The 23,948-nt window shown below is 41.5% G+C and overlaps 1 protein-coding gene across 1 annotated transcript in view; it reads left to right on the plus strand.

Moving 5' to 3' along the window:
- VIT (vitrin) overlaps positions 1-23,948 on the plus strand; it is a 70,393-nt gene that overhangs the window by 14,583 nt on the left and 31,862 nt on the right. Inside the window, exons 3-7 of the mRNA XM_074988543.1 lie at positions 4,835-4,903; positions 8,784-8,849; positions 10,221-10,377; positions 13,036-13,169; positions 17,539-17,616. Coding sequence (XP_074844644.1) covers positions 4,873-4,903; positions 8,784-8,849; positions 10,221-10,377; positions 13,036-13,169; positions 17,539-17,616 — 466 coding nt within the window. The 5' untranslated portion in view covers positions 4,835-4,872. The remainder of the gene's footprint in view (positions 1-4,834; positions 4,904-8,783; positions 8,850-10,220; positions 10,378-13,035; positions 13,170-17,538; positions 17,617-23,948) is intronic.

Here is a 23,948-nt window from a genome sequence, read left to right on the forward strand (position 1 = left end):
TGATCAAGTCATTGTAGAAGTATGAGCAATATTCTGAATGGTTAGAGGCAAACTTCAGGGGTGCAATCAGCAATGTGCAGCATGAGATCCAATGGTCACATCTCCTTCAGGTTTTTTTTTTTTAAGATTATTTTTAAAAAAAACAACAAACATACATACATCATGTCCTAAGTAAAAATTGCTTCTCAGATTGCGTTGGCATATGTTTTTCAAGTTATTGGAACCTCAGATTGCAATGTCTTTTTCCTCAGTAAATTGTTCTATGATGCTGCTGCTCTTCAGCTCCAGCTTGCTGACTCATTTCTCACAATTGCAAGGAGTGAAAGGTTCACTCAGCCATGTCTGTCATTGTATTGAATGCGGGCAGTTCACTCGTGGGAATAAGGGGACTTCGAAGTAGGAGGGGTCCTTTCGAAAAGGAGCCCTGTCTGGACGAGATGCGCGGCGGCGAGGCGCGTCAATTTCGAAGTGCCGCGGTCGGCCTCATGCTAATGAAGCGCTGAATATGCATTTCAGCGCTTCATTAGTAAACTTTGAAATGGCCATTTGAGTGGCCATTTTGAAGTTTGGGGCTAGTGTAGACACGGCCTCTGAAATTCAAATAGATCTGGACCTCAGACTCCTGTGTAAAACCATATATCTTAAAAGACGATCTCATGAACCAAGATGAAATAATACAAGTATTTTCATATGATTTTAGGAATACCCTCCTTTGACTCTTCTAAAATGTTATTTGAAGTTGCCTGAGATGGCAGAAATCAAATAGAATAGATACTCCTTGAAATCTCTCACATCAAGATTTTATGTCTCCAAGTATATCATCTAAGATCTTGAAATATTTCCTTCAATGACTATGTTGACTTCTAATACAGAATCATTTACAAATTCATCATTTGTGTTGTATACACATTTCTTACTCTAGCTTAGAGTGTTTGCATTTTCAAACCCCATTCCTTCCAATCTGTTTCAAAATTCTATTATAATTTCCTGATATTTTTCTTCAGATGTGAGTTTCTTGAGCTCATTCACTTTAGTCTCAAATGTCTGGAGGACTTGGAGAAGGCCAATTTTCTTTTGTTTGAGAGATTCCAGAGGCTGGAGCCATTCTAACTAAGACCTCATAACAGATAGAAGTAGAACATCCAAGCCATCAAAGAGATGTTGCTTTAGAAACCAGGCATTAATACAATGACCCTTCACAAACAATAGAGCTGTCACGTGTGCCTGCATATGTCATTTGAGTCTCCCATGACTTGATATTGACTTTAGCATTTTGTCTCAGTCACTGTGAACCATGTTGTTTTCCAAGTTTCTATATCTCCAACCAACAAAAATGTGATAGTATATGTAATCTGAAAGATATGAGTATGTAAGGCCACTAGATATGCAAATCTTCATGCGGAGCACTTTTCATTCTATCAAATGATCATGGACATGGGGAAACAATGAAACTGTCCTTATGGCCCATCTTTTCAAGTGGTTTGCAAGGACTATTCTGTATAAGTATTCACAATTGCTGAAATAAAACTGAATCTTGACAGCAAATTTCATCAAATGGGGATATCAAACATTTCAGCAGGAAGGCAGCTTTGGCCTGCTCTGTGATTAACCTGATCATCTACATAAGCCCTTGGCTTTATTCTTTCAAGTTCATCTATATCATCTTTGGGATTTTTTTATGTGTTTGTTTATTTATAGGTTGATTGGCTGGTTTTTAAGACAATCTCTGGGACCTTTGGGTTCATAGCTCATCTACAGAGACTTCAGTCACACTGATTTCAAGCCAGTTTCTCTGGAAATATTCTAAAGATACAACTTCAGTGGACTGCACAAATTGTTTTCCTCACAAACCTTCACACGGTGACAGATTCATGTTTGCTAAATTGAGAGGCAACTCTTGACTTTCGACTTCAGACTGCAGGAGCTGATCAACAAGTTTACATTATCTGGTCTTCGAAAGCAGCTTGTAATAAATCTTTTTTTTAAAAAAAAAATACAGATTTGTATTTATTATTTTAATTTTCAGATATTTTCCAATATGAGACTAATTTGGAAGCAAAGGCCTAAATATAATGTATTTTTGTGCTGCTACATCTATCCTTTAGTTTCAGTGATAATTCTAGAGAAATGTTGATTATCGCAGAAATAGGCAGAAGTGGAATGGGGCTGGCTGGGAAGAGTTCTGTGGGTCTGGGAAGAGGCCACAGCAGGAAGGCACATAGCTCTTAAGCTACATCTACACTAGAGAGTTTTGTTGACAAATCTCGTGGAACGTCCACACTAAAAATGTGTTCTGTCAACAGTAAATTGGCAAAAAGTGGCACTTTAGTCAAAAGCCTTCTGCCTCAACAGAATCTGTCCACAGAAAAGCCATGTGACAGAAGTCCTGTATGCTGTGCTTCTGGCTGGCTGTTCTGTCAAGAGCTCAGCTGGGTGGTCGACAGAGCGGATCACTTTTTCACTCCACTTTGCTGTCTGGCTGCAATCTGTCAGCAGAAGTTTTGTTGGAAGATATCTTCCAACAGTAACTTCTGTAGACAGATCACTATAGCGCAGACATAGCCTCAGTGTCCCAAAGCAAGAGCAGTCTATGAAACAAGCTGCAATACAAGCTACAGAAGTGCTTTCGCCACTTGAGCATGATCAGTGGCTGTGATCTGTGCAAGATGGGTTAGGAAACTTCTACTACCACCAAGCAGTGTTGGGCAGGCTTAGAATGCTGTAGGGGTTTGTAAACGCATAGAAGGATAGGTTGGTGTATAGCCCCTAGAACTCCTACAAAAGTGAAGGTTGATGGCCACGGCATCTGCATATGTATATTAGATCTATGCAACCCATGCAATTGCACTGGCCCTTAGGCAGCATGGGACCCTTGTCATGGTGATTGACATGGTTACTTGGAGCATGAGGCCCCAGAATCAAGTGGGAGCAGATGGCAAAGGTATAGCTGCTCAGGGACCCAGGCCCACGAAAGCGTAGGCCTGCTTCATCGTACAACATATGCCCAGTGGAGGCTTCTGCCATTATTAGTGCCCCAGTGAAACCTCTAGTAAGAAAAATCTTCTGGTCCCCAGTGTTCCCATTTGAATCTTCCCAGAGAAAGGGCCTCCAAAAGAGTGACACTACTATGAACTCTGATTAGTGGGACTACCAGTGGTAGACCATTTTGGTCATAGCACCCTCCCATGACCCCCACCCACCTTCCCGTTGCCTGGACAAAATCAAATGCTGACAGCAGCAACCAGCACGCTGCTCTTCCTAGAGACTGATGCTAGTTTGGAAGGGAAAAAAATGTCTTTTGAATTAATCAGATATCAATCGAATGATAATTATGAGTGAAATATAATGCTCTAGTTTCAAGCACCCTACAATTTCAAGTATGGCCATATCTGGTTCCTTGCCCATCTAACTGGAGCCGTGTCTACACGTGCACGCTACTTCAAAGTAGCGGCACTAACTTCGAAATAGCGCCCGTCACGGCTACAAGCGCCGGGTGCTATTTCGAAGTTAACTTCGACGTTAGGCGGCGAGACGTCGAACTCGCTAACCCCATGAGGGGATAGGAGTAGCGCCCTACTTCGACGTTCAACATCGAAGTAGGGACCGTGTAGTCGTTGCGCGTCCCGCAACTTCGAAATAGCGGGGTCCGCCATGGCGACCATCAGTTGAGGGATTGAGAGACGCTCTCTCTCGAGCCCCTGCAGGGCTCTATGGTCACCGTGGGCAGCAGCCCTTAGCCCAGGGCTTCTGGCTGCTGCTGCGGCAGCTGGGGATCCATGCTGCAGGCACAGGGTCTGCAACCAGTTGTCAGCTCTGTGTATCTTGTGTTGTTTAGTGCAACTGTGTCTGGGAGGGGCCCTTTAAGGGAGCGGCTTTCTGTTGAGTCCGCCCTGTGACCCTGTCTGCATCTGTGCCTGGCACCCTTATTTCAATGTGTGCTACTTTGGCGTGTAGACGTTCCCTCGCAGCGCCTATTTCGATGTGGTGCCGCGCAACATCGAAGTTGAACATCGACGTTGCCAGCCCTGGAGGACGTGTAGACGTTACTCATCGAAATAGCCTATTTCGATGTAGGCTTCACGTGTAGACGTAGCCTGGGAGTTTAAATTCATATTTTTTACATTTACTGGTATGTTCAGTCGCAGTTATTGGATTTTCACATTTTACCACCGTCAACTATTGTTCAGTCTCAGTGATAGAAACCTTCAAACATTCCTAGTATAAGTACGATTTACACAAGTCTCTCAAAGTTCAGATTCCTGTCCAAACATCTCAAGTCTGCAAAGACTAGACAAGAAATCTCTTAGGAAGAGGCACTCTCACGATTCTAAAACCAGAAATGAAAAAAAATGCAGCACTTCAAAACCTGTCATTAATGTGCCCATTCTTTCTATAAACCATAGTGAGAATTTTTTTTCTGTGAGCTCTCTAAAAGGGAATCAATCAACATTTAAGACTGTAAGTGTATATCAGCTTCTGCCATGCCCTCTGTTGCCGCTGGCTTCAGAAATAATTATCTAGAGTGAAATTCTGGTTGTCCAGAAGTAAATGGCAGAACTCCCATTTACATGGAAAGATTCCAAGAGAGAAATCCTGGCCCCATTCATCAACCTCAGATTAGAAAGTGCTATAGCAAGTAAACTATTAGTATGCTGCAAGCCTTTATGAACCGTACCTCCTCACTAAGAAGATCCAGGATGCCAAGGCTTCAAAGGGCTAATGGGAAATGCACAGATCTACAGCCTTCTCCATGTTATGCCACCCCTCCTCACCTCCCATAGTCACTATACTACCTCTGGATGCAAAGTGAGTTTTCTTTTGTTTTCCTTTCTAGTGCACTTGACTGAGCCTGCTGATTTTGTTGTTCTTGCCATGAAGGCCTCCACTATTGCACCCTTCTTTGGTACGTAAGTACAGACTGTATAAATATACATACAAACATCATTTAAGATTGGATCAATGACGTTGAGAAAGTCAACATGTCACATGACCAATGCAGATCTCAGTGATGCAGATACTGTGGGTTCAGTAAAGAATTGCAATTAAATGTTTGCAAAGAGAAAAAGCCCATTTCTGGGGACAGATGTATCTGAAATCTGGACAAAATTACATCAGGGAAAACTTTTAAAGATGACTTGAAAAACCTTGAAGTGACATTTCAGTTTTCCAATCCAAGTAAGTGGCTAACAGCTCTCTCAGTTCATTAAGGTCCGCCACAGCTAGTTGGGGTCCCAACAGAAACTCAGCATCCTCCTATATCAGGTATACAAAATCCTGGTTATCTCAGTTTTCTGATTTCCCTACTAAAAATTACATTAATCACATGCACTCATCATTAGACTGCACATGAGATGCAATAATTACATTGTGCTGCACAATTATGCAATATCTAAATCTTAAAGGCCAACCACCAATGAAGAACGATGTGTTCATGGTGTGAAGAGCTTCCTGTTAACCTTTTGTTTCCTTGAATCGAAAGAGGATGAAGAACATTTAAACCAATCAAGATGACATTCAGGAAAAAGGGCTCCAAATATACTTTGCCATCATTTATCAGGATGCTATGCCAGAGAGATCTGCCCCTTTAGGGTGTGCTATACAGCAAACTTACTTCAGCATGATGATCACTATTCCAAAATAAGTTTGCAAGCATCTACACAACACAACTGCTATTTTAAAATAAGTTCAAAATAGCAGATGGCTTGTTTTAAATTTAGTAAAGCCAATGGCCCACTAGAGTCAAATCAGATCTGTGCAGGAGAATCTCACTAGTTTAAGTTTATCCCTCATTCTATAAGGAATCACGCCTATTTCAAAATAGGCACTGTGTAGACAGGGAATAGGGTCTATTTCAAAATAAGCCATAGCGAGTCCAAGGGCTTTAATCCAAAATAGGCTCTATTGTGTCTGTATCAGAGAGGTAGCCGAGTTAGTCTGTATCTTCAAAAACAACAAGAAGTCCTGTGGCACCTTATAGACTAACAAATATTGTGGAGCATTGATATCTGACAACAAAGCAAGAGACCGAGGGCCTGAATATTTTCTCTTTCTTAATACTTCATTCAACCCAGCTGAACTCAATGACATGGCATGAGGGGCCCATCAGGACACAATTTGGCTCTTGCTTTTCTACTGGATAAGGAAAAAAAAAAGAAGGGAGAGGTTTCTCCACACTGACAGTTCTACTTCTCTCAAGTAACAGAGTCACCAAGCTTCATTTTGGAGTAGCCTGGTGGCATGGGGGCAGGACACCTGTCCCTCCTTTGGCCACGTTCAAAGAGCTATCAAATCTATGTCCTTCCTCAGAGAAATCTCCTGCAATTCAGGATTGGAAAGGGAAGAACAAGATTACTATGGCATACTCCACTCGAGATTAAATTTAAATCTATAATAGTGTTCACCCAGACAGCATGAGGAATTTTAAGCCTCTCTAAAATAAAAAGGAGTTAAAGTGAATGGTTACACATTAGATTATTGAAGAAAGAGTGAAATACTTTCTCACTGTCAGTGCAGTTCTCGCTACAGTGGCCCAGAAAAAATAGAACTGATCTTCTACAACTGGGGTGGTGGTGTGGGGGCATATTCTCCATCTTACATGGAGCTGAATTCGGATGCAATGGTGGGAGAGGAGGAAAAGAACACTGCAGAGAACTTGAGGCTGGGTCTACACTAGCCACAGAAGATCAAATGCTTAGGTTTGATTTTCCAGGGTGCCATTTTGTGTATGCATGAAACTGAGAGTTCTGGGATCAATATCAATCCCAGAACTCCTTGCAAGCCACAAGGATTAAGGAATGTTGGTGGGAGGACCACGACCATCAAAATTTTTCGGTAAGGAGAGGGACCAGTGTCAATGGCTACAAAATCAAATGTAAGTACACAATTGACATCCATAAAATTGCATAGCAGCCGTTGACATTCCCATTAAGTGTAGACACAGCTTGATTGCTGCTCCCTCATCTTCTTGTCTCTCATAAAGTAAAACTTGATTAAGAGAAAGTAAAATTCACTAAGGGCTTGCAGACTCCTGAATCCCTCCCTGAAATCAAAAAAGCAGTCCAGTGGCACTTTAAAGACTAACAAAATAATTTATTATCATGTGCCAACAATGCCCAGATGCTTTGTATATTGGACAGACTTCAAACTCTCTTAGACAAAGAATTAATGGGCACAAAACAGACATAAAAACTCCTGGTCCATGAACTGGTCAGCCAGCATTTTAATGGAGTGGTCCATTCTGTTAATGACCTAAAAGTTTGCGTCTTACTAAAGAGGAATTTTCACAACAGATTGGAAAGAGAGGCTGCTGAACTCTCTGTTATATTCAAATTTGACACATTAACACGTGGTTTGAACCAGGATGGGAATTTTTTAGGTTATTATAGGGATTCTTATGCATACTTGGCTTAATCTAATTCTCGACTCCCCCCCTCCCACCATCTGCCCCTCTGCTTTCTGATTTGCTCACCTTGATAATATTTTTCTGATTTGTCAACCTTGATTACTATTTTTGGTTCTCTGTGCCTTAAATATTGAGTCTGTTCTAGTGTGGCTATGATCTGAAGAAGTGGGCCTGTCCTTTGAAAGCTCACCACCTAATAAATTATTTTGTTAGTCTTTAAAGTGCTACTGGACTGCTTTCTTGTTTTCATAGTATATAGACTAGCATGGCTTTCTCTCTGTTACTATTCGTCCCTGAAATGAAATGGATTTTAGACATGATTCACATTCCAAGCAGATTTATACTCAACTCTGTAAGAAATATTATTTCCTCTCCTTGAACTCAAAAGGGAAGGTAGCTGATACAAAAGCAAACCACAAAAGTAAGCACCTACTAGAGAAGCAACTCTTTTCTGATGCATCAATATGCACCTGACATAAAATACTAAGTGCAGATATCAAAAAGTATGAATTAAGGGACTTTTTAGACCAAACTATGATAGAGTTTATAAATGGATGAAGAACCCTAGGTAAGCCTCTGTAACCAAAAAGAACTTGGAAATAGATATCTGTCTATACATGCTCCACTTCACTGCAAAAGGAAGAAAGAAACAAAATACGAACAGACCTGTGCAAAATGGGGAATGAGGCCACCTGGGGAGGAAGGCTACAAGGCATGTTTTATATGTGCTGCTACATGCAATGAGTATACCATGGTACATGTGGAGAGGAGGGAGACATAGGAATTGCCAATACAAATGAGATCAGTGGTCCATCTAGTCCAGACACCTATTTTCTGGAGAGCCCAGTATCAGCTGTCTGAGAGGACAGCAGTAGGCTATCATTTGTATCATGTTATGACATAATCTGCCTATTCATAAAGTTTCTTCCTAGCCACCTCTCCCTAATCCTTCAGTTAATTGTTGGTTTGTGCAACCATAAGGCATAAGATTTTCTAAGCCTAACATTATTTATTCTTCTTTAAGTGCTTGTGGGTGTTCTCATTAATCATGAACATGTCTAATCCTTTCTTGAGTATGCTAAATTCTTGGACTCAGTTGCATCTTTTGGTAGTGAATTACTCCTAAATTAATGATGTGTTGTGTGAAGGTTCCAACAGTCAGTCAATCTCTACTCCTCTGCAAACAAACATACAAAAGCCACTGAAATAGGTCTTTTCAGAGAGAGTTCTGCTTGCTGCTGGGAAAAAATGCTAATTTCATTTTTTTTTAAACAGTTGATTAATAATAAATCTGAGCTCCGGAAAAACCAAGAACAGAGGTATGTCCTAAAAGACTTTGGCAATTGTCCATTTGCTTAACATGGTACTTTCTGTGTTTTAGCTTTGCTTCTGACTTCTACATATGCAACTAAAGAAGCCACAAAGAAGCACAAAAAGGCCAAACTATGTAAGTAGTCTCAGCAGCATGCCCAACAGCTTCAAAACAGGAATACCCAGGGCAGAAAAAACCGAGTGAACTGATGGCTATCCTCTGTCAGCTCAGTGGGGCTTCTACTAGGAACCAGTAGGAACATAAAATATACAGCTTCTCTGTCTAAAAGATATGCATCACATAGAAATGTATACATCAAGTGAATGGTATGTAATACATCTTATTGCATACTATGTATAAATACTGAGATACCATCATGAAGAGCTGGTATAAAAGCCTAGGTAAGAGATTAATATGCTGAAATCCCTACACACACTGTAAAGTAAAACTGATGCATCTTACCCATTGGAAGTGAACATTATATGGGATTTCTAGCCGTACTTCCCAAAGGAGTTTTCTGTGGGTTCAGTTTTGCTGCACTGGGTGAAATACAAGCCTGCCACTAGTTTGTATTATAATCATATTATTGAAAATAAAACAGAGCTTAAGTTTATATTTAACCCTTGTTTGACAGCTGTGCACAGCAAACATTTCTAGTAATTTAGGGCAAGATTGTGGCATTCTGCATCAGCATTGCCTTGGATGGTCAAGCAGAACTATGCTACCACAAGCGTAAAACTGTGAGGCAACCTGCCTCCCTGTTACATACAACTCCCAACTCTTACATGTGCCCCTTTTCTGCATTGTATGCCAGCTCTTTGACCTGTAGTAATTAGAATCTTCTATGTTACACTGGAGATTTCCTTTAGGGTCAGAAAGACCCCCTGACTTCCTCAATCCATCTTGACTTACAACCCATTCTTGTCATGTATTCAACATGATATATGCAATGCCCTCTCCACCCACCCATTGTGCACTGAGAGTATTTGCCCAAATGATCAAAGAAGGCATGCATGACACTGTTACGTATTTCATGGCTATGTGTCTAGGACTATGTCTACAATAGAAGCATCTGTTGACAGAAGTTATTGTCGACAAAGAAATCTCGACAGAACTTCTGTCAACAGATTGCATCTACACACAACTTACTCTGGTGACAGAGAACTGCCAGTCTGCACTGCCCTCTGGTGTCAGATAGAGGAATGGCAGCTCTGCAAAGCAGGCTGCCCAGCAACCCACAGCCCTCTCCATCAACTGAAGTGTCTACACTGCACTTTTGTCAACAGTACTATGTCCAGAGATTGTTATGGCTCAAATTTTGAGAGCAAATACTGTCGAGGCCAATGCAGAGTTCTGTCAAGACTTTGTTGACAGAGTGCTTTCAGGGTGTGGGTGCTCCCTAAGTTATGTTGACAGACGACCCATTCTGTTGACAAAACTCTCTAGTGTAGAGCCAGCCTAGAAGAATACTAAACTGAATTTTTTGTCTCTTTTTTGCATTCACAGATGTACCTGAGATAGACTGTGATATCAAAGCTGGGAAGATAATTAATCCAGAATTCATTGCTAAGTGTCCACCAGGATGTCAAGACACAAAATACCGTGTTTATGGCACAGACATTTATGCTTCTTTTTCCAGTGTGTGCAGTGCTGCTATTCACAGGTCAGCAGCCTTAAACTACTGAGCCACTCCTGTACAGATATAATCCCACTGTAGGGGGCCATTGGCTTTGGAGCTGATTAAACCTTGCCTGGTCTTTGCAGATGGAATTGCAGGCCTCTATTCTTATAGAAAAGGGTATAAAAGAGAGACCATATCTGATGCAATGGACCCAAATTTCAGACTGCTGCGCACCCAAAAAATCTACTGAAATCATTTGATGTTCCAGGGTCTGCCATAGGCCTGTGGGGTAACCTTGAGCACGGCACTTCATTTCTCTGTGCCTGTTTCCCCATCTGTAAAGCAGGAATAATACACTTTGTTGTAGGGGGATTTGAGATCCATTGAGAAAAGCACTGTAGAAGCTAGAGTGTTAGTTATCACTGAGTGCATTCAGCACCATAGAGGAGGTGCCCAGACTTTTCAAGCTCACTCATTTATGGATAGCAAATAACGGTTGTTGCACTGTTTGGGACAGTCAAGACTATAGGGTGCCACATGGATAATACTCTCACTAATTATGTGTAGACAACATACATCTCTAACTAAATTATTTTAGTGATCCAGTTTAAGCTTAGAAAAGACCCTGAAAACATCCACTGGGAGTATCTGCTCTAAACCAGGGCAGATGCAGCCTGCTGATTCAATGTGTACAATATACTAAATTGCCAAGGGGACACCATACAGCTACAGATATAATTAGATATTAGGAAAAACTACTTCAGCAGGAGGGTGGTGAAGCATTGGAATGCGTTGCCTAGAGAGCTGGTGGATTCTCCATCCCTAGAGGTTTTAAGTACCAGCTTGACAAGGTCCTGGCTGGGATGACTTAGTGGGGGTTGATCCTGCTTGAAGCAGGGGGCTGCACTAGATGACTTCCTGAGGTCCCTTCCAGCCCTATGATTCTATGATACAGCAGCATCTCCTACCCCAGCACCACAACCCTAATTCCAGCTCAGTGTGGAAGGGACAGCAGGGTCAGAGAATGGGGGGGTAGGCTGGAGAGCAAGCCCACATGCACCCTGCAGTGGTAACTCCTGTCCTATGGGCTGGACCCAAAGCCCTGCTCCAACAGTTGTGACCAGACACACACAGTCATAGTGGCACTCCAGTTCAGCCCAACTACCCCTGCCTCATGATGCCCTCTCCTTTCCCCTGCCAGGATAAGCCCCCATCCCCAGTTCTCCATTCCTCAGTGGCTGGGGAGGGATGTACATTTGGCTCTTTTATGCACCCTTGGGTGTGACTGAACCCATGTGCACACACGAAGGCTGCCCATGCACCTAGTACTGAGGGACGTATATACATATCACAGAAGAACCTGAATGGGGGGAAAGTACTTCACAAACTGCCACACCAAACTGCAAACAATTCACCGGTGGTGCATAATGCGCACTGAGAGAGAGACACTGTGTGGCTAAAAACCCTAATTAATTTCTTTATTGTATCAGCTAGCTTTTATGTATGAAGGGAATTGCCATCTGGTGGCTGAAGTCCTGTGTTCAGGTGTATATCGATTTGTCATTAAGTGACTAGGTTACAAAAAACAAAAATAGTTTCTTCCCTCAAAATATTTGGGTACCATTCCACTGACTAAAATGGGAATTGTGCATGAGTGCCTGAGGGCAGATTGTCTCTAAAGCAGCAGTTTAACTAATGAAGGCCTATGTTTTTGGAGCAGGAGTCTCAGTTTTCATTAGTTGCCATTAGTGTTTGAGTTTCTTGTCTATTCTGATGTGAGCATGAAAGCTGTCAGTTTAATTTCCTTATGCTGCCATCAACAACAAATTATTTAAAGATAATTGTAAAGATCTAAGTTACAATGTACAATGTCAAAATGTATCTCATTCTAATTATATTCAACACTATAGCTAGACTATTCCATTTATGGTAGCGATAACGTCTTGGTTTTCAAACTAATGCTTCAGTGTCTGGGTTGCAGAAACTGAGATTTCATACACATTTGGGTTCGTATTATGTCATTAACACCATGGATATGTTTTCTACTGATGTCAGTGGTGTTTCCTTTGATTTGCACCAGGGTGAAATCAGAATCATATACAACCATATACAGGTAATATCTGGCTGGTTTCTTTTGAACAGGGGTACTATTAAATTCTCTGTAGTAAAGGAGGGGAGGAATTAACCTCCAGTTTGTCAAAAATTATTTTAGATTTGTACACCCTGAATCTTGTCCTACGTTCATAAATCACAACTCTCATGGTTAATGTTATAAAATTAGTGGGATCTGACTCAGGCTCTAGAACTTTAGAAGTTTTATGCCAAATGCTCCCTGACTTAAATATGCAACTGAAGTCAACATAATTGCACAGATTAACTCAGGAAAGAGTTCAGCCCTTTTTTCCTATATGCACACAGGTATTTTAGGAGCCAGGGACATCTTCTGAACCAGCTCTTTTGGTCAGATAAGGCCATCAAACACACTTGACTTCAGCCATATGCTGACAATTGAGTCAGGTTAAAATACAAGACCCCCAGATCAGCTGTGAGTGCACAAATACCTCTTGGTTGCATTGAAGCCTGCTGTAACCTCAACTATGTCATTTAGAATGAGCGAGAACACCTTCCTAACTCTTGTCTAGTTGAACAGCTTCTGAGTTTCTCTGGCTCATTTCTGACGCCATTTAACTCCTTCTGTAGTGGTACAATTGACAACTCTGGAGGGAAAATCCTTGTTCAGAAAGTTGCTGGGCAATCTGGTTACAGAGGGAGCTTCTCCAATGGAATCCGATCCCTGTCCTTACCACGCTGGAGGGAGTCCTTCATTGTTTCAGGTACTACCCTCCTTCCCACCCCAAAAATAAAAGCCTGCTGAGCCAGTTCAGATATTGTATTACCACACTTTGAAGTGATTGCGTACTGTGTGTACTGTGTGCAAAGGAATGGTCCAGTCAAATGCATGACCAAAGTCCTCTCACCATTTTGTGTTGTTAGGAGCCTACCCAAATAAATGGTCACTCAAATTAGATGGCATACCTTCATAATTTGATACCTCTGCTTTCTTGTATGCTTTGATGTACAGTGAAATAGATACATATGTTGACACTTAAAGTAGCATCTGGTGCATCTGGGTTAGCTCCCATTTCAATACATGGGGAGGTTCACATTTTAGAGCTATCGTCTGCTTGAACTTGCTGACAGCCTGAACCATCCGTTTCAGATAAACTCACTCCATGCTTTGAAGCTTTTCTTCCTAACCATAAGCAGAAAAAGAAATCATCACAATCCTTTTGTTGCGGTTATCAGCCAGAGCAAGCAGTCCCAGGGCTCTTCACTAAACAAAATACAAACTATAGTCAGTGAGTGTGCTACAGATGACTCTCTGATAAGACCAACCATATTCCCATCTGAAATGACTATACTTGCATATCTCTAATTACAATTCTGCTCCCCCTGCAGTAAACAGCTGTTTTGTGTTGGTCCAATAAATTCTCAATTAAATCAGATTTTTGTTGTCCTGAATTTCTCTACACACCCCTACCAACACTCTACAACCACTTACACTAACTTACCACTTGTCCTTTTACCTTCTGCGCACATGTTACACTGTAAATTGAAGGGCACTATGAAGTGATATACTGTCACTGCCCCACATAGCTTCTGCTGACACACACTAATCTAAAGGGTTCCTAGTGCACATAGATATAGACTTGCTTCAGACAGTACTACATTAACATTCACTAGGAAGTAGTAAGCACATGACACCTTAGAGCGCGCTATGGTGTATGGTGTGGCATAGGCCCAGAGAGGTGTAAAAATATGTCCTTAGAGGATAAATTAAGAGGTGTTGTGTCACTTACGTCCCCTTACACTCAACTCTAGCAATGAGTAGAGAAATCTAAGTCAGTACAGACAACACTAACTTACATTTTTGTTTGTTGCTTTTGTGGTGAACCTCCTGTCATGTAAACATTTTGTAAAGTGCACATTTCCACTGCTTGACTAAGACAATGTAACCATCTATTGTTAACTACTCGTATTTCAAGCATACTTTGAGGAAAGATCAACCTTCAAGTGAAATTTAAGCAAAAATATATTTTCCTGTGAAAAGTAGGAATATGATCACACTGAGCTGTCTTCTGGAATTTGACTGAATATTTGTGGATGCTCTTTTTGCAACTTTGTAACAGTCCAGCACTGGCTCACACTTGAAAAGCATTTACTTTGGATAGTTAGGATTGGCTCTGGTACTTCCTGCATTGGGTTTGGTACTTGCTTCCATCTAACAAACCTCAAATTCTGACTCTGGACTGTAAAGGGAAAATCGAATTTCCTTATTTGAATTGCTGCTCAGCTACTGCCCAGTGAGCTTTGGGGTCCCTCACAACAGCATCCCCTTTGAATTTTTCAGACAGCAACAGCTTCCATTCATATAAACTCTGTGGAATAGAGGGTGCAACAGAAAGTTACAAACCTACATAACAGAGAAGGGAAGACTAGGTTCAGCCTAGGCTGGGTAAACACAGGAATAACATTCAAAGGTATAGAAAAAGGACCCAATCCCATCTGTGCTTAATGGAATGTACTGTGAATGGCCCACTGAAATCACAGTTTAAAGACAGAGGGATTATATTGCAGGCCTCTAACCTCCACCGTTACCTCTGCATGGAATCCAATAACCTGGCTTGTACTAAAGCATTACAGCAGTCCAGAGATTCAACGAAAGCAGGCCACAGACATAGAATAGGAGGAACTGAGCTTCACCAATGCCCGAGGCCTCTGCAATAGCCAGAAATTTATTTTGTGGGTCAATGGAACTAATCACAGAACTAATCACCATGCCAAAAGAGAGTTGTGTTTTTGGCAAGGAACTTAAAGGTTAGAAGCTGGAAATCCATAACTCTTCATCCAGTTCTGCTTTATCTGGCTGGATGCAAACAAACCCCATGTGCAAACAAAAAGTTTGGCTGGATGCAAACAAACCCCATGTGCCAAAAAAAGTTCACATCTGTTTGTGAATTAGTTTTGAGAAGTGAGATATATAAAGACTAGAAACACAACCCCCCCCAGGAAAGCCAACTGAGCCAGCTAACTCAATAACATCTTCGACAATTGAGCCAAGGAGTTGCCTATAGGCCAGCCAAGTTTGTTGTCAGCAAATCAAAAGTATACATGGCATTGTATGATGAAAGCATGATGGCAGTTTGTTCTCACATACCAAAATTGCCTATTTAACTATCACAAACTATTGGGGTCAATGAGTATCTCTACAAGAGACTGCAGAAGATGAACAGTTAAGGGACCTGGCCTGGGAAGTGGTGTAACAGAGAAGGGCAGAGAACAAGATGTGGTCATTGGGACTGAAGCAGGGAGCACCCTGGGTGGTTTACAAATAGACTTGTATTCATTTTCATGCACTGAAATGACTTGGCTCTCGTGTGAATAACTCCATTGAAATTAATGGGAATTGGCTGCCAGGTAAAGAAAATAGAGGCCCAAATGAATGAGGGTGCTAGTGACATCTGGCGAGAGGGTAAGGAAGATTTTACCTCTCCACCTACTTTTCAAACATCCATATGTTCAACAACACTCAGGTTTTCAACCCATCTATAAACAACCCCTCCCCCATCTTGAACACGTATTATGGTTACACAAACACTGTAGATTTTGTAGCAGCTTTCTTGTCAGCATAAGAGCAGCACTATTGCTGCACCAAGAACCAGCTCTCCATTTAGAGCAGCTCAATCAGCTGCATAGAACACACATGGGATGTACACAGTTCTTTACCAAAGCTACCAGAGCTCGCTGAGTAACCAGTCACTCTGAGCAATTTAGCTTTGGCTGCACATTTGCAGACATTTAAATTACAAACCAGATGTAGCAACAAATTTTAAGGCAAGACCTGACTTTCATACCATCTGTTCATCAATTTAACTTCTTTGACCTCAGGGAAGCTACTCCTGACTCATAGTACTGCAAGCAAACATCAAATGAGGGGTATGAATATGATCAAAGGGTATGTCTACACAGCAAAGATATTTTGAAATAATTTTGATAGAGTGGATGCCTTATTTCGAAATTGGTAAACCTCACTGTATGAGACATAGAGCCTATTTCGAAATAAGCCATAGTGCATCCAGTGGCTCTATTTTGAAAGAGGCTATATGGTGTGTAGACACTGTATTTCAAAATAGCTAAGTGATATATCGAAATGCATTTTGTGTATAGCAGTGTTATTTTGAAATAAGCTGTCTGGGAATATCTCTTTCAGAATAGCTTATTTTGCAATAATGCTGCTATGCAGACATACCCTTACTTTAGTGACTCTGAAGCACCTGTCTGGCACAATCTGACCTGAGGATGTTGCCTTGGTGATAAGGAACGTACAGATTCAGTGCCTCTCTTCAGTAGCTCCTGCTGCAAAGCTTCTATGGAAGTTAGTGCATAGGTAGTAACAGCCCTTCTCATACAAATTGGTCCTTCGCCTTGTGGCACAGTTGTAGAGGATGGGAGAAAATTGCTGTAGCTGAAATATGTAGTTCACGTCTCCCTGTGCCAACTTTTCTGAATCTGGTCCTAAGGATAGAGAGTACTCTAGCTTCTCTAGTGAGCACAAGAACATCAAAATATCTACTTCAGAGAAGTATTCATAGCCATATGTATCAACAGAAAAGCCATCTGGTATGGCAAAAGACTGGACTGTGGTTTAGAGCACAACTGAGCTGGGACTCATTTTCAAGGGAAGGACCGTCATTTTAGATCCAGATATAACTACCATATGTCTCAACACACAAACATGGGACTGTCACTATTTTTATTGTAAATGACATATTAGAAATGATATATCATGAAACTAGGGTTTTTTTCAAAAACTCATGTAATTTAAGAAAGAGTTTCCATGTCATTTAGAGCTGCTTGCCTTATTTCACTTTTCCCCATGCTTTAGATAGTGGCATGTTTAGTGGAATGTCTTTTAGACATAGTGAAATCAAGGAAACTGAAGGAATTAAAGGGGTTTGGTTTTAGGGCCTGATTCTCCATAAATTTTAGGCAAATTTTGCCCTACAAGAGCTTAGAATTCTTTGAATATCATCTTATGATGAGTCTTGTAATTTAGAATTCACTGAGGTATTTACAGCTCTGTTTTCTATTACATTTCTAATTCATATATTTCAGAATCTCACATATTCTTTTCTTATGCAGAAGGCAAACCAAAGAGAGGTGTGACATATCCATCATCTCTTGAATATTCTTCCTCCAAAAACGCACCTGTTAAAGCAGGCAAGTAATGTTCCTTCATGTTTTACAGATTTGTTCATTGTATACACTTATATTAAATGAGGACATGGTACAAAGTTTTTATTGCTATGAGTCAGATATAAATCATCACCTGGTATTAGCTCCCAAATAGCTGTTAATACTTTATATCAAACCATTACATGCTTTTTCTCTACTACATGTGGCACAATGCCAGTTATTCGAGTATTTCTATTTATTGCTATCTTTCCCCACAGACTTCTTTCCCTCAGTGTCTTTTCTTGCTTTAAGTCAGAGAATATGATTCTGTACCACTTGTATGAATGAGTTTTAGATTTTACCGGTGGCTAGGGGGTGTACATTTGCCTTTTGTTTGATGCTATTTACTCATCCTTCTTGGAGTGATCAGCTACATGAATACTAATAAATAAACACCATAATGAATATGTAAAACTGACAACAGTCCCAGCCCTTTCAACGAGTAGTCAGCCTTGTGCAGTAATTGGCCACCTTCCTTATGAACACCTTTCTAGCCTGCACGCTTTTCTATGTCGCTGATAAAAAATCCATTAAAATCAGTGGACAGCGTCTCATGAACTTCAGTGAGCTTTGAAACAGGTCTTATATAACTTCATCTCTGGTACATTGACTATAGTTAATGTCTGCATCAGCAGGGTGCAATACTTATCTGCTCATTGTTACACCGGTGTAATGCACACAGGAGTCATTGGGTTGTAACTGAGGGGTAGATCTGTTGTTGAAAAGCATATGAAAATAGTAGTGAATGGCTCCAGCCCTGATGAGCTATGTGAGTGATGGACAGTGTGAGATGGTGCCCTATCTATCTACAGCAATGTCTTATAGGGTGATGAACTTTTCTGTTAGTGATTAACAGTGTTTCAGTGTGACTTCTGAACCTTGAGGAGGTTAGCCACTACTATGCAGAAGAGCTAGCTTGTGGCTTCTGAACAAGGTCATATGTCTATCAGCATATGCCTTCATTCTGGACACACTCATGCTGAATAAATGTTTGTAGCTGTTAATATTACCCAACTGTACATTATTACATAGAAGTAAAATATGGGGGTTGTTATCCTCTAAGTAATATGTTTTTCTCCAATTGCTTAGTTACTTTTGAATATTTTAGTTGTGTGTATTGCAAATATATAACAAAATCCATGCTGTTTGTTTTCAGCACATATGTTCACAAATATAGGAATTTGTGTCTATCTTTTTGTCAATCCAATAAAGTGTCCCAGGTACAGAAATCTCACGGCACATGTACACAACTAAATACAAGTGACTTTTAGCCTAAATTTTAAGCTGTGTTGAGGAGCAATTAGTTTACCCCTGGAAAATTTTCAGCAGATATTGTGCATCTACAACATTAGTTAAGTTTGCAAATCTAAATATTGCATTTCTTCGGTTATGTCTACACTAGACATAGACATCAACCTCAGATACGCAGTTTTAGTGGTGCCAATTACAAAGCTAAAATTGACTTATCTGCGGTCAACTTCCATGTCTACCCACACAAGGGATGGACCATCTGTAGTGTTTCTCGCTTTGACCTTCCTTGTTCCTCGCCTCTTGTGAGGAACACAGGGGTCAGCTTTGACCCAAGAGAATCATTTCCTGTGTGTGCAAAATCAAACCCCAGAAGATTGACCCTGAGTCACTCGATCTGCCATGGTAGTGTAGATGTAGCCTTAGTGACAGATTTGGACTCACAGTGAAATCTTTAGAGGTGCAAGTGTTCAGGTTTGTGCCTACAATTCAAATAGGCCAATCAAAAATTTTAAAAAAGAAAGAAAGAAAAATAAAAGCCCTCAGAGGCACTCATTTTATGGGGATAAATCACACTCACAGAAGTGAGACTATGTTTTTGAAAGATTTTTTTTCCTTCCAGGAAAAGGGAAAAAAATTTAAAAGACTTACCTTAAATAAAGTCATTCACTGAGACCCCTCTAACAGAAGGAAACTCCTGGGCAGGTGACACCACAGTAATGGGATTAGATTTCAAAGCTTCAATAGGCTTTACATCCAAAATACTAGTCCATAATACTGTCTGCACCATTGGTGCTCTAGTGGCATCTCATAACAGAAGCTAACACGAGGAAGCCTCACCCAGCCACTTCTCCTTCATACATACGAAATGCCAGTGGCCTCATCCAAACCACGGAAAGCAGAAAATTTATTAGCCACTGGTGATGACCAAAGGGATTGATAACAATTGCTTTATCAAACTCAGGTTTGGATAAAACTTCTGTCACTTTTTCCCCAAGCGAATTCCAAATGAATCAGGGACCCCCGACCTCTGTTCACAGCAGCACTCCTCCCATTAGTCCTCCACATTTCCAGCTAAACTGTGCCTATCAACAGTGCATAGTGGTGCAATTTCTCACGTTAGGGTTTCTGTAAAAGGATGCAGGATCCATCTTGTAACAGAAGGTTACCTCTTCCTTAGCTTCAAAGTGCCCATTTTATTCCGACTTGAGACTTTAAAACCACTTTGCATAACTAGAAAATTTAACTCGTTATCTCCAGCAGCAGCTAAAGTAACTCCTTAAAGTAACTACAGATTTTGACTGACAAATTTGTCAAAATACCCTCTTCCCCCATGGCTGTATAGCCTAAGAGAATCATGCCACCTGATTCTCCCTTTTTACCTTTTACCACCACTGACAATGGCAGCCCCTCCCTGCAACCTTGAGCAGAGCAATAGAAGTCTCCTAAGTCACAACTTTTCACAGCTGGTGCAAACAGACAACAGCTACTGGTTTAAAAATAATCCAAACTAATGGGGAGTTAGAACTCCAGGATCAGCTCTAAAATTAGACCACAATTCTGAAAGAAAAAAAGAGAGAAAACCAAACACCAAAACCTCCTGCATTCACTCTGACTCCAGTTCATCAAAGCAGTTCTGCATGTGCTGAATTAAGTCAATCAGACCTAAGTACATGCCGAAGGGCTTTCCTGCATCAGGGTATGGGACACTTCCATACTGGGGGTGAATGGAATTTAGGATCTGTGCTTCTGAGTGATTTGACAGTGTGAGGAGAGAAAGACTTCTGACTGCCTTTTAAGTAGTGACTGAAATATAACATACAAACCACTATTAACCAGTAGCTCTATGAACTTTAAGCCTTGGTCCTAGTAATACTTTAAGTTGATGCAGCTATTCATATGGTCAAAGGCAAGTACATTGAACATTGTTTGCAGGATCAGGGTTTACATGCTTTTCAATAGTGATAAGGCTCCAGAAAAATCCTTTGCAATTTGTGCTCTGAGGACATCAGGTTACAGCAGTTGGAAGCAGAATCAACATAATGGTCTGTTAATTATCTGAACATTGCTGTATTATTAGCCAACCCTTACATTCATTTGTTCAGTTCAAAAATCCCAGTGAAGCCCATAGGAGTTTTGTCAGAGTACATGAATGCAGAATTTGGTGGGTAAGACTTGCCTGAAAGAAGTAATAGTGTACTCCAATTCCAAAGTATACCATAGTCTGGATAGAGCAGTGGTTCTTAAATGGGGACACAAAGGTCTTCCAGGAGGTACATCAGCTCATGTAGATGAGTGTTTTTCGACCTGGGTGCTGCATGCCCCAGAAGGGTCACAAATGCAGGACTGGCATTAAGGTGTGATAAAAAAGGGCAATTGCCTGGGGGGCTAAGCTACATGCCTCAATCCTAGGTGGCAGGGTTTGGGTTTCAGATTCTTGACAAGGATGCAGTAGTCTGGAAAGATTGAGAACTCCTTGTCTAAAGACACTAATTCATTTGTCTTTTGACAATCTGGTGATGTGCTCTCAGTAAATGGGAGAAACCTGTTTTGATTCTTTCTCCTAATGCTGTATATTTGAAAGATGCTTACATAGATATATGCACCTTGTAATTGCCTTTTTGCTCACCCCAGTGCCTCATGTAGGCAGGTGACCTTGGTGAGTCTTCAGTGGCTAGAACACACAATCCAAAGGGAAGCGTCTAATTAATAAACCACCTCTTTGCTTTGTTAGCATCTTTAGCCCCACTTCTGGGTCCCTGATGTTCACCTGTTCTTTCAAGCTCCCTCCCCTACTGGAGGTTTATGCTGCTTGACCTGTGGCAACCCATGATCAACAAGTCCTTTGGCCAGAGAGAAATCTCCCTCTGGTGCAAACCAGGGACTGATCTGCTCAGGCAAGGCAGATCCATCTCTCCGGATCTTGGTGGCTGTTAATAACCCCTTCAGCCTTTGGAGGACCAGGTCCCTCGTTTCCAAAATGGCTACTCCAGCAAATACCCGCTGGGGCTATATGTACATGGTGCTGTAAGCTCAAAATAAGCTCTGCAGTTTGCTTTATGTAAATTGTGTACCTTGTTTCAAGTAGATTTCAAAATAGGCTATGTCGGCATGTGGTATTGTCTAAATGGCGCCACATGCCAAAATAAGGCCCTATTCTGAAGCACCCCTGTACTCCTCATGTGATGAGGTTTACAGGGATGCTGGAATATCGCACCTGTTATCTCAAAAACTGTTTTGGGACAATGGGTGCATAGCATAGACGCAGGCAGCTATTTCGAGATACCTCCATATTCCAAAATAGCACCCACCATTTAGACATTGTCTGAGTGAACTTGGTAGACCCACCATCTTTGCTCTTTTCCTCTCAGCTTGCTGCTTCTTGGAGTAGGGTATAGGAGGTCAGCTGGACCCCTAGCAGGGAGCCTCCCAGGCGAAACACACCCCACCAAAGTGGTTTATTTTTTCTTTCATACAGAATCTAAAAAGTCAGCACAAGGTATAAAGACTACCAAGAATACAGACCTCTCTAATGTACCAGAAAAATCACATGAGCACGGTATGGGCTGTGGATCCCAGCAAATCCTCCAATAGGAACCGGCCCTTCAATCTACACAGTCTCCAACGATGAAGTGGGTCTTTGCCCACGAAAGCTTGTGCTCCAAAATATCTGTTAGTCTATAAGGTGCCACAGGACTTCTTGTTGTTTTTGAAGATACAGACTAACACGGCTGCCTCTGTGATATTAGTCTCCAATGGGTTACAAAAAGTCACGTGAATTTGTAGCATGTAACAGCCTACCTCCCTGTAGCCTCCATTCTGCAGTCTCATGCCAAAGAAATGCGCCTCTGCTCCTGCAAGCCATTACCAAACCGCATGCTGAGATAAGGAAGGAGAGGGGAGTGAAACGGGAAGGATAGCACCACCACAACCTATGCTTTGCATTGACCATTCTACTGCAGTGCAGCTGTGGCTTACACTATGGCTCTCAGTCACTCCCTTACACTGGCAGGGAGTGGATAGGAGCACCAGTGACTGTCCAGCAAATCTGCAGAGTTCTGGAGCTGAGTTCTGTAATGCTCCCAGCAGCACTGGATGTGGACTCAGAGCAGTGTCCACTTGCTACCCTTGCTGTGTGTTCTCTGGCAGAAAGACTAGAAGCCTGTTTGCACTGTCAACACAGTCCTTCCCAGCCCCACAGGGGCTGCCAGTATTATTGCCCTCTTCACGGTCCCCTGGCTATTGCATGCTGTCAAAACAAAGATGCTGGTAGGGCTTGTGGTGCCTGCTAACTTTGTCTCAAGGGCACAGCTTTGCATGGCCAGGCACAATTCAGCTCTAAGGAAGCTATTTTTGTTTTTGTTATTGTTTTTTTCCACTTTCTATTTTGTTTTTCTTAGCTCTGTTACCACTTGAAAACAATCTGCAGTTTGCATTTTTGGCTGGCTAGCAGCAGGTAAACAAACCAGCAGACAGCGTCAGGGATGATGCTTTCCAGCAGAACAGCAGCAGCGAAACACCAAGCTGTGCAGATGTAGCTAAAATTCCTTGGAGCTGTGAGTTAAGTAAACAGAAACTAGACTGAGGGCAGCGGTCTACAATGTTTGTTTCTCTGGCTGCTTTTGTGGATAGATTGAGATGGACGATTTGGGGAGGTGGGGGGGGGGTTAAAGCAGATATATTGAAATTTAAAAGCATGTATGTACATAAAATCCTTTAATATTGTAATATTTAGGAGGCATGGGCTGCTAGCATATTTAGAACCATTTAGTCTTCCTCTCCATCATAACAATGTGAATACCCAACTTTAAAATACCTGGTTTGAGGAGAATCAAATTTAGCATAATGTACAGCACCACCTCCCTCCCCTGATGTTGTACTTTTCCCACCTCTCCTCACATCACCTCAGCTACACAGACGGCTGCTGTTCTGATCTTGACACGATTCCCTGAAGCATTTTTCCCTAGAAGTTAGAAACTGCTGTACTGTTAGATACTGCATCAAGGGCATGAAAGCTGCAAATTAATTCCTTGTGATTGCTTTATGCGGAATGGTGTAATACCACACCA

Source organism: Carettochelys insculpta, chromosome 3 (genome assembly GCF_033958435.1).
Source record: "Carettochelys insculpta isolate YL-2023 chromosome 3, ASM3395843v1, whole genome shotgun sequence".
In the NCBI taxonomy this organism is placed as follows: Eukaryota; Metazoa; Chordata; order Testudines; family Carettochelyidae; genus Carettochelys; species Carettochelys insculpta.